This window comes from Crocodylus siamensis, chromosome 8 (genome assembly GCF_052110815.1).
Source record: "Crocodylus siamensis isolate JL-2025a chromosome 8, ASM5211081v1, whole genome shotgun sequence".
In the NCBI taxonomy this organism is placed as follows: domain Eukaryota; kingdom Metazoa; phylum Chordata; order Crocodylia; family Crocodylidae; genus Crocodylus; species Crocodylus siamensis.
The window spans coordinates 23469860-23481473 of NC_143402.1; the positions used below are offsets into that span (position 1 = coordinate 23469860).

Sequence of the window (11614 nt, forward strand, 5' to 3'; positions counted from 1 at the left end):
AAGCACTATATGCTCATGAATTCCAGGATAAGGGGAGAGGCAGTTTGCAGCCTGTTGCCTCCCTGCAGCTTCTGAGAAGTTGTGTTAATGGGATTACTGTGGATATGTGCTTGGTGATGGCCTGTGGAGACCGCTCCCCAAGCTTGTCTGTCACATCTCCACCCCCGCAGTGGTGTCCCCCACAGTATCTCTTCTAATTGCACTAAATCTCTGCGGATTGACCCTCATACAGTTATGAAACCTATTAGCAGCTCTTAATGCCCAAATCAAGACAAACTTAGATAAAAGAGCTTGTCTTTATGAAAAGAGGGAAAGAGGCTGTACCTGAGAAGTCAACCTCCATTAGCAGGATTTACCCAGTCCTCAAAAATCTGTCAGCAGGGTTTCAGGAGTGGAATCACTAGGGAGCCCCCAAATCCCAGCCCAGTCTCAAAAGAGGGGTGACTCTGTGCGTCTCTCATTCCTTCTCTCCCCATGAGCTGGTTGTTAATAATACTGTGAAGTGCTGGTGCATTTGGGTGTAGCTCGGCTTCATGCTGCTAGGGGGCTTAGCGAAGTGGTCTCCACACTCATGATTGATTCATGAATTTGGAAAGTTCTGTTCAAAATGGGGGTATGTATTGTCTCTGTCATCACTGGCACCCCCTCAATTCAAGAATGATCTCTATCATGGCTCATTGTCTCTGTACCGTGCTGCGATACCCTGGCACCTTGGATAAGGCAGAGTAGATAGGTGGTTCAGATCTCCTGCCCTCAATGCATTCACAGGGGAAATTGCAAACACAGTGTAGATTTAAAATACCCTACTACAAAAAATTACCAGTAACCTCAACAGGAAACTGAGTCAGAAGTCAGACCTCAAACCCCAGAAATAATGCCATAGCTTGAATAGATCATTTCTCTGATAACTAAGAACAGGTCACTTGTCAAAATGACAACATTTTGAGCTATGTCTGTCCATGTGAGATGCAAAGAAATGCCAGGAGTGTGACTGGTGGCTCCTTGCATTTATCTGTGATGAAAGGTTTGTCAAGGGTGAAAGCCAGGCCATGGCCCCCTTGACCAAACTTATCTGGGTATTTAGGCAACAGCCGCCTGTACCCCTAGCTGCAATCCAAAGTTAGAGCATATGGAGCTTAAGCCAAAAGCTTCCTTTCAGGCACATGTCAAAAGATTTAGCAGTTCCTGGGACAACTGTCGTTTCTTATCTCCAGGTCCAAGCTTTGTCCCATAACTTGACAGTATCTTTCACAGCACTTCCTGTGAAAGGGGGGGGGACGGGACTGTTTGCACCAGGTGTGCCTGAAGATACTGCTTTGTGGGAAGTTGACTGCAACAGAGATGTAACAAGATAGGATGCTGCTGAGCTATTTTATAGTGCCTGACAGCAATGCTGGGGGGAGAGGTGGGGGAAACAGGAAAATGGAGGATTATTTTTAGTAGTGCAGCAGACTTTTCCGTAACACTTATTTGTTTTACATTCAAGCCTTGTTTTTACCGGAAACCCCCCTGCATCTTCCCACAGGAGCCCTGGAGAGGCAAGGGGATGGCAGGTGAGGGGGACATGGGGCGTGTGGCAGGAGCGGGGCGGGAGGCAGGCCCCAGCGCCATTCAGCCCACGGTGGGTCCTGCCTCCCAGCCAGGCGGGAGGGCGCCCCCAGCTGCCAGGGCTCCTGGTCCGAGGAACAGGGGCCACCTCTGAGGCTGAGGCTTGGGATCCAGCTCTGAGCCCAGCCCCCGCTGCCTCACGCCCCTCCAGCCCCGGGCTCGGCTGCCCCCTGCCCCGAGCCATTGTTCCCCGCCCCGGGGGGCCGCGCCCGGCACTTTAAGAGAGCGGAGCGGGCCCGGGGCCGCGTCGCCGGCAGCCCAGCCCAGCCCAGCCATGCGTGCCCCGCCGGGGCCGGGGCCAGCCGGGGCGCTGCCGCTGGTGCTGCTGCTGGCGGCGCGGCTGGGGCTGTGCGGCGCCCTGCACTGGCTGTGAGCAGCGCCGCGGGGGCTGGGCGGGAGCGGGCGGCGGGGCGCGCGGGCTGCTCGGCTCTGCTCCGGGGCGCCGCCGTCCTCTTCACCGGCTCTTCCCTCTCTCCCGCCAGGGGCCTGGCCCTCAACGGCAGCAGGGTGGGCTGGAACCAGACGCAGCACTGCAAGCTGCTGGAGGGGCTGGTGCCCGACCAGCTCCAGCTCTGCCGGAGGAACCTGGAGCTCATGCCCAGCATCGTCCAGGCGGCCCAGGAGACCAAGAGCGTCTGCCAGAAAACCTTCTCCGATATGAGGTGGAACTGCTCCTCCATCCGCCTCGCGCCCGCCTTTGGCCCCGACCTCAGCAAAGGTAAAGCCCCCCCACATCGTGTTGGGGGTTTCATGCTCTTGTGGCCCTGCAGTCGTAGTCGGAGAGAAGTGGGGCTGGAAGGGACCTCCAGAGGTCCTCTAGTCCAAAGCCCTCGGAGCCAGGATCGCCCCTATCCAAACCATCCCATACAACCGTCATCTAAATCCTTCAGTTGTGACAGTTTTCCCACTCACCCAGTCCAGCAGTTTTCACATGCGAAATTTCCATCGTCAGCAGTGAACCATATTCTTACTTTGGGCGCACAGAGGTCACTGGAATTGGAGAAGGCGTTACACTACTGTAACTGGTACCAGAATCAGTCCTAGAGCACACGGAGATGGCAGAGTAACCGTTACCGTCTGTGGAAGGAGTGACAGACCTCAACTGCCACATTAAAAAAAAGAGGGAGAGAGGGAGCAAGCTGCTGGAGGCTCTGGGATGAGGGGAAAGCTAATTTCACAAGGAAGTAAAGGGCAAAAGTAGGACCAGAAAGGAGTGCACAGAAGGGGGCACAAACAGGCATCTCGTAATTGGTAAAGCAGAGTGCTAAAAAGTAAAGCAAGCCCATTTAGAAGGGACTGGCAGTGCCCCATCTTCAAAATGTTGGGGCAGGGGGAGCAATGAGCCCTATTTGGGGGAAGGGCAGGTCTCCAGTTGCTGTCATAAAAGAAACAGAGAATCTGCGCCTGGCCGGCTGTCAGAGATGTAGTTCAGCGGCTAAAGCAAAGCCTTCAGAGTTTATAGTCCAGGGTTCTCCTCATGCGGCTGCTGGTGTGACTGAGAGGAATTGCTCCCTCCCCCTGCCCAGCACCTTGCTTTCTCTTTCTGTGAAGCGGAGAACATTGCTAATCTACACCAGAGTTTTAGGAGTTTGTACGATGCCCTCAATCATTGTGCTGAGTGCCCTGAAAGCCTTGCCTGAGAAGAGCTGTACTTAATCAGCACTCCCCCCAAAGGTGCCCGTGGAACTACCAGCCATTCCCCACTTTCAGCCCATCAGGGCTACAGCCAGAAAGAGCAGTGTCCTTCCTGCTTCCCCACCCTACGTTGAGAACTCCACTTGTTCTTGTGCTACTAGGGACCATATTGTAATCTTTCCAAAATTTGCCAGTCAGCCTCCCTCATATAAGTACAAGGCAGGGAGGGTTCTGGCTATTAAATGACTTGCTCTGTGACACAGGAACCACTTTACCTTGTTGTTTCTGGGCTCCAGGACACTGATTTTTCCCCCCCCTCCCCCTTCTTTATAGGGACCAGGGAATCTGCCTTTGTCTATGCATTGGCTGCTGCCACTGTCAGTCATTCCATCGCCCAGGCCTGTGCCTCTGGAGAGCTGCCGATCTGTTCTTGCGGATCTTTCCCAGCTGAGGTCCCTGGGCCTGACTTCAAATGGGGTGGCTGTGGAGATAACCTCCGCTATGGCCTCCAGATGGGTTCTGCCTTTGCAGATGGTTCCATGAAGTCCAGCAGATCAGGGACACAAGCTACCAGGCTTATGCATCTACATAACAGTGCAGTAGGTCGACAGGTGAGTATGGTCGTGAGATACTCAAATTGGCAAAGGAAACCACCACAACAGGGGTGCTTCTTTTAAGAGAACAGGGATGGTTCCAGCTGAGCTGTTCTGAGAAGGGGTGCAGACTCTTGAGAGACTGCTCATGAATAAACTCTGGGGGCAACTGAAGGATTAAAGTAACTTCCTAACAAAGGTCTCCCCCACACGTTACAGAAGCAGACAAAAGTGCTTGCTTCCTAATCTCTTATTGCTCTCTCCTTATATCCCCACAATGGATGTGGAGGCTGGAACTGGCTTTGTACTTTACCCTTGGAGCTAATCTGAGCTTCTCCACAGACCCCTTGTCCTCTTCTGTGCTGATAGCAAACACCATCCAACAAAGGGCATTGCTCACAGTTAGTCAGGAGCCTGAGGACTGCATCTGATGTGCATGAATACAACAGATGGCAGCTGCTGTATGGAGAGTGATATGCAAAGACTACATAGATCTTGATATGCAGGCAAGCTGCTTGAATCAATATGGTGAATTGCCATCTCTGTGTCACACTTCTGAATGAAGGTAGGTAACTTCAGGCCCCTTAGCAAAATTATTGGTGGCATTTGTCTTAATGGCCACTCTCTTATTATATGGCAAGGAAACCAGAATAAGTGAGCTTTGGGTCACAGTGTCAGTCTTGATGCAGAAATGGAGGAAGGCATCACCTAGAGGAAGTGAGATGAGGCTTCATGACTGGCAATGGATGGCTGGTTTTTTCTCATCCTGAAGCCTCCTGTGGATCTTCTGAATACCCCACTATGAGGTGTGGCTCAGGCAGAAATGGCTGAATCCCAGCCTGAACATATTGCTCTGATTTATGTATTTATTTTATTTCTTTTCCAGGTATTGATGGACTCCCTGGAGACCAAGTGTAAATGCCATGGCATGTCTGGCTCCTGCTCAGTTAAGACCTGTTGGAAAGGGCTTCTAGATGTGGGTGAAATTGCTGCTGACCTCAAGGCTAAGTACCTGGCAGCCACCAAGGTGACCCACCGGTACGTGGGTACCAGGAAGCAACTGGTACCCAGAGAACTGGACATCAGGCCAGTGCAAGAGACAGAGCTGGTTTATCTAGTCAGTTCTCCAGACTACTGCACAAAGAATCCCCAGCTGGGGTCTTTGGGGACTCAGGACCGGTAAGCATCAGTTCTAGATGCTCTAGATTCCTGTGTTATACAGCTCAGACTCTTAACACCTAGAGCTCCCATTCAGCCTCTGTAGTTCAACTTAGAAGCCTTTTCTTTTTAAACACCTGCCTGAATGACAATCCTGTTATAATACAGAGGCTATGCCATGCAGACAGCTTGAGTGCAAGGGAGTGAGGCTGCTCCAGTTACAAGACACTGCAATCTGCATACATCTGCTTTAATAAATTCTCTAGATCCACCCTGTTCCCTGCTACAGGTGAATCATGTAGCTGACCTGCAGTGGGTTTAGCAGAGAAGGAAGATCTAAAAGTTGGAGGAAAGACCCAACCCATATAGTTCTATCTTCCCTGGGACTTCCAGTAGTTTAGATTGGACCCCATCCATTTTGCTATCATCTATTTCATTAGGGCTAAGACTAAACCCTGGGGTGGAGGCTTGCGGGGAGGAAGCATTCTTCAGTTCAGTAGATGTTTTACTGAGTGTGTGTGTTTTTAATGCTGCTTTGGTACAGGATGGTGAGTGCCTTCTGCATTCCAGTTTGGCACTGCCCAGCCCTGCTTTGAGGTACAAGAGCTTACTAGTCTGGGAGTGGCGTCAAAGAGGAAAATTATTCATTTTGCTCTGAGTCAGTGGGAATTTCATACTTGGTATAACATGGGATCCGTATGCCCTGGGAGACCACCATGGAACTTCATCCAGAGAAGCAGCCCCCGCCCCTCCCCCAGGACTGGCCCCCAGTGTCTCTGGGTAGCTTTCCATGAAGGCTAGTCAGATGCCTGCTCTGACTCACCCTTGTCCCTAAGTATGCCATGACTAACACCTTAATGCTGCTGCTCCACTGTATTCTTGACTCCTCCATCATCTCCTTTCCCTTTGCAGGCAGTGCAACAAGACATCTGTGAGCAGCGACAGCTGCAATCTGATGTGTTGTGGGCGTGGATACAATGCCTACACTGAGATTGTGGTGGAGAGGTGCCACTGCAAGTACCACTGGTGCTGCTATGTGACGTGCAAGAAATGTGAACGAACAGTGGAGAGATATGTGTGCAAGTGACATAGGCCTTTGAGCAGCTTCTGTGGTAAGAAATGCTGAAGGACTCTTACCTAGGCCCCTCCAGAGTCTGTCTGGCTACAGTACATGGGAGAGGCTGGGTGACTGGAAGAAGAGCCCAGGCTTAGCATTGCTGTGGAAGACCTCAAATGTGCATGTGGGGGAAAAACAGGCCTAGCGCTGTCTTCAGCCCCACCCCTTCCAGAGCAGAACAAAGGGCTGCCTCCTGGGATTCATCTGGTTTGCTTCAATCCTCAGTCTCAAGCTGTGGACAAATAATTTATCACTTCTCCATGCATGGATCCCTTTCTGCCCTGGTGAATGGGGACCCTGGGCTGCCATTGTTTCTTTGGGGGAGGCTTTTGAAAGTGGCCTGAAAGCCAGACATGATGGATAAGGAAGGGTGATGGGGAGAAAAGAACATGAATACCCCTCAGCTCAACAGGGAAAAGCTGTAGGGGAAGAAAGAACTGCTGCTCTTGCTGAGGGGGTAGGTCATGGGCAGGCACTTTTGGGAGAGGGCTCCCTTGAAGACTGGTCCAAGGCCACCAGATGCTTCAGCTGCAGGGCAGTCTGTTCAGTGTCTTCTGTAGCATCAAATTTTCTCTCTAACAGTAAGACCAAGGATGGTAAACAGGTGGGCCTCGGAGCAATTCATTGCCCTAAGAGACAGGATACTGTCCTATCCTCTGTCTCTACCAGGTAAGGGACACTTCCTAATAGCTGTGCTGGGCATGGCATGAAACCTAGAAAGGAGGACCTGGAGGATGCAGATGTAGTGAGTGGGCTGGCAAGTTCTCTCTGCCCCTTGGGTCAGTCTTTCTCCAGGGATATTTCTGCAGCTGTCTCACCCTCACATCCACATGATGGAGAAGCCATGATAGAGGGTTCACACTAGCAATAGCTCCAGGGCCTTTCTATGGGGGTTGGAAATGAGACGGAGTCTTTGATCGCTCTTCTTATTTATTTGGTGTTTTTTAAATAAATATAGTACAGCATCTTGGCCTGAGCTTCCTTTGTGATGTCCATGGTGGCTTTCCACTCCACTTCCCACCCCCAAGGGTGCATCCAGTGCACGCTGCATCCTTGTGAAAAATGAGGGGAAGGGCCCTTTTCACTCTCAGAAAGATCTTTATGCCGCCCCACCTTTCTCTTCGCATCAGTTCCACCTTCCACTCTTGTAGCCAGACCTGTGTTTCCCTATATGGACATAGCAGCTTGAGTGTTTCTCTAGGCTCTGCAGATCTGATCAGTGGATAAGCCAAGCAGCTGGAGTAGAGATCAGAGTTGGTGAGCTTTGTAGAGTGGGAAGATTTTCTCTCCCCTTCCTCTGCTTTTGGTGGACTAAACTCACACTAACACTGGCCTTAGGAACCTCAGCTCCCACCAGCTTCCTGGTGGAAGGAGAGAATTTCCATCGTTGCCTAATGCCCAAGGGAAAAAACGTATTCTAACTGAGGATGTGGTTCAGGGTGGGGTATGAAGGTCATGGCTCTGTCCACTTGGCTCTTGGGACTCTGTAGCAGCTGCTGATACTGGTTTAAAAAAATACTGATTTTAAAAAAGAAATGAACAGTCCTGTTCTGGCCCTCAAAAGTTGAGCCCAGCCATGGTGCTGTTCACTCCCATATTTAATTACGTTTTTTTTAAAATGCCATTCAGGAGGTGGGGAAAAAGACATTCCATGATCAGTGGAGAATTTTGTTTGTTGTCAACTGCTCCTAACCTTTGATGCTGCAGGTTTTTGTACCAACAGTAAACAGCTGCATCTCACAGATTGTTAGCAGAGTTAGAGGTAGTTTCAGATGCATCCACCCATGAGCTGAAAGTTAAAAGTAATCAGAGGGGGAATAGCTAACTGCTAACAATGAATGTGTATCATTAGATTTCAGTGCCTTGCTGCAGGCTGTTCGCAGACTTGGTTAGGTATTACTCCATTTAGGTGCCATTTGAAAGGTTTCTTCACAACTATACATGGGCCTCAGTCTCACATCTGAAGCTGAGCACATGGGTCTCACCAAAGAATTTCGTTCATAAAGAAAAGGAAGTTTCCACACCTGTTAGTGTAAATTTCCTCCTGTTGTCTTGGGGCCTTCTGAGTCTGCAATCAGCAACCCAGCCAGCAGCACACTCATTCATTCCAATGGAGAGGTAATGTTGGCCTTTAATTCATTCATTAGTGCCTCTGACCAGCAGAAGACAAGGCCATGGCAGGCACATCTCAAGCTGGAGAGGCAGGTAAAGTTTGCTAAAAATGTGTCTGCTAAGACATGTGAAATGGGGAGAAGCTGTGAACCTCACTGAGCACTTTAAAACACGCTAGTGAGGTTAGAAACATGGGCAGGATACTGCAGAATGAGATTCAGCTTGGAGCCTAGGAAAGGTAACTCAAATGCGCACAAATAGCCAGGGGGAGGAGGGAACCTGGGAAGTGACAATAGCTGCAAATGCCCTGGGGAGATAAGGGACAGTACATCAGATAAGTGAGAACCTTGTGGGAGGAGTTTGCATACTATATGCACATTTCCAGCGGCATAAGGAGATTATTTAGAGCTGAATATGCAGACACATAACTGGATCACTCAGGATCGCCTCTCTCTATGTGGCATTGGTGACTTGAAACTGGGATCCTGCATTGTCCTGAGGTCCATGCCATAGTTCAAAGCAACAAGGACAACTGGATGGAAAGGGTTGATTAATGAGTAGCGATTAAAGTGCTAACTAATGGTGGAGGAAATTTGATAAAATAAAATGTGCTGGATGTAAGCACTAGGATTGGGGCTAATTACTTAGGGTGACTGATGTAGGTCTAATTATGATGAGTCATAGAACAAAGGAACAAAGGAAACACCTAGGTTAGGTTGGCCTTTTTGCCCAGTTATATAACATTTTATACCACCTGATTGTGAGATTGATTAAATTCAGAGTTTCCCAAGGGGAAGGGCAGACAGCTGGGACACTTAATTTCTAACTCCACTTAGGGAGAGGGTCCTCTATAGGAAGCTGTGTAGCAGGGGAATTTCCAATAGTCAGAAATTTAGAGATGGAAAAGGCTCAGTCAGTCATTTTGTTCTCCTGTGTTTTCTACCATCCTTGGTCAACCAATGCAGGGCTCAGCTCTGAGTGTATCTCAGGAGGCAGCTACTACTATAGGAGGTATTACATAGTTCAAAAGCTTGCTGTTAGGAGTGTTTCTTGACTTTATTCCCTACTGTTTACTTTCATTTTGTGGTCCATTGCTACATACCTTGGGCCCCTTTAAAACAACCCCTATCTCACTTTGGTGCATCTCATCACCAAAAGGCAATGTCACCTTGAATCAGGATCCCTGACATCAGAGAGCTGTCAGAACAAGGGACCCCCGCCCCCAAACTGTATGTAACTTTACTGTCCTCTCCAGTTTGAGAACTCCTGAAGAACTCAAGAGAAGCAAGCTCCTCCCAAGCCTTCCCTGGTCTCTTTCTGCACATAGCACTTGCACTGAAACACATGCTTAGTTCTCAATCACCAAGTTCCAAACCATAGGAAAATATCTGATTGAATGTTCTGCTCACCTTTCATTTTATCCCAGACAGTCAATATTCACCTGTATCAGACTGCTGTAGTCTATTCTTATGTTATCCACCCATTCCACTTTCTAGGACCCCCAAGTGGACACTGGAAAAAAAGCTGGACTGATTTAATTATTTTAATCTGTCCTTCTGAATCAGATGAGAAGCATGTCCCTAGGATCATCTTCTTAAGCCTCTAGTTAGTCTGTCTCCCTGCCTACAAGGTTCCCAGTGCTCACTTGTGTTAAGTATGACCTCAGCTGCAAAGGGACTGTTTCACTTCATAATGATGTGAGTCAGGGGGGAATAGCTTGGACGGGGTTTCCTTTTACTTGGTTCCTCTGAATCCAAACTTAAATTCCCCACTGGGAAGCCTAGGAGGTACCATTCTAAGTAGCACAACTACAGAAAGGAATCTCAGAGTCGTAGTCAACTCCAAAATGAACACGAATCACCAGTGTGATGAAGTAATAAGTAAAGCTAACCGCACTCTTTCTTGCATAAGTAGGTACATCACAAACATGCCTAGGGAGGTGATACTTTCTGTCTATGCAGCATTGGTCAGGCCGCAGCTGGAGTACTGTGTCCAGTTTTGGGTACCGCACTTCAGGAGGGATGTGGATGGCCTGGAGAGGGTTCAGAGGAGGGCCACTTGTGGTTAAAAGCCTACAAAAAAACCCCTATATGGACCAATTGGGAGACCTGAACCTCTTCAGCCTCTGCAAGAGGAGGCTGAAAGGTAATATCGTGGCTGCCTACAAACTCATCCAGGGGGGGGGGGCACAAGAAGTTGGGGATACAATGTTTACCAGGGCACCTGTCAGGGTAACTAGAAATAATGCCAAAAACTGGAAGATAGCAAATTCAGATTGGACATCAGGAAAAAAATTCTTTACAGTGAGGGTTGCCAAAATATGGAATAGGCTTCCAAGGGAGGTGGTGCTGTTCCCTTCCTTGTAGGTATTTAAAAGGAGATTGGATCTGACCTCAGCATTAATTCCTGCCCAGGGCAGGGGGTCAGACTCCATGATCTAATAGGTTCTTTCTGATCCTAACATTTATGAAACATGATCAGGACCAGATAATGGAAACTCATCCCAAACAGCCTCTTTCAGAACTCCTGCTTCTCACCTCTTTTCCTGCCTTCCAAACGCATGCTGGCATGGGTGTAAGGATATTATATTGAGGTTGATGTATACATACATTACATTGGCTAATCCACACAAGCTGTTGAGCCTAGATTTATTCTCTGTAGAGAGACAGCAATTTCAGGTTTCTGATTTTGACTCTAAACCACTTTGTTCAAAGCAATAAACACTGGCTTTTTTGGCTCAGACTTCTATATAAAACATCACGTGGCTAACCTTATAATGATTAAACTCTCACTGGGGGAAAAAGGTCAGGGAGGGGGGTCCCAGAGTTCGGTAACAAGATAGGTCTGCCTCCCTTTTGCCTTTTTTAGTTAGGGCGCTGAGACTGCAGCCAGAGGTGACAAGTAGCACGTGCCCCCCAACCTCCCTGACTGGGCCATCTCCACTGCCAATGCATCTGCAGGAGCTCACCAGCTCCACCAATGCTGCCAGAGGCATCTGCAGGTGTCCCCCCCAGACTCAGGAGGCACCAGTCGCCTCTGGCTGCAGGTTTGAGAGAAGGTTAGGTTGAATCTCCCTTCCTCTAAGCAGAGCTGTCAGGCTTAGTGTGCTCCTGGCAGGCCAAACAAGTGACGAAAGCCCTGGAGGGGTTCATCTTCTTAGAAACCTATTGTATCACTTAAGTGCAGTACTGTGGATACTCTTGTGACATGACTTTGCCCTTTGGAGGGCTGCTGTCTACATTAATAATGCTTTCGTCTTGTGGTGCAATAAACATTCATCTGAAGGAAAACCCCTTCCACATCTCTGTTCTGCTTTATCCCTTTTCTTCTGGAGTGGGCCACTACATCATAATGTCAAACAATGAAAGGGACCGTCCCTGTGGGGATCTAC

The 11614-nt window shown here is 49.1% G+C and overlaps 1 protein-coding gene across 1 annotated transcript; it reads left to right on the forward strand.

Annotated features, from left to right (window-relative positions):
* The first annotated feature begins 1753 nt into the window (after positions 1-1753).
* On the forward strand, positions 1754-7069 carry LOC149858198 (protein Wnt-11b-like). Its single transcript, XM_090059814.1, has 5 exons — positions 1754-1977; positions 2091-2326; positions 3577-3854; positions 4723-5015; positions 5907-7069. The coding sequence occupies exons 1-5, from the start codon at positions 1883-1885 to the stop codon at positions 6079-6081; spliced, it is 1077 nt and encodes a 358-aa protein (XP_089915940.1). The 5' UTR covers positions 1754-1882; the 3' UTR covers positions 6082-7069.
* Positions 7070-11614: the final 4545 nt, after the last annotated feature.

Coding starts and splice junctions, on each gene's coding strand:
- LOC149858198 (XM_090059814.1), top strand. CDS start 1,883: ATGCGTGCCCCGCCGGGGCCGGGGCCAGCCGGGGCGCTGCCGCTGGTG. Junction 2,327..3,576: donor TGGCCCCGACCTCAGCAAAG/GTAAAGCCCCCC, acceptor CCTTCTTTATAG/GGACCAGGGAATCTGCCTTT. Junction 5,016..5,906: donor TCTTTGGGGACTCAGGACCG/GTAAGCATCAGT, acceptor TTCCCTTTGCAG/GCAGTGCAACAAGACATCTG.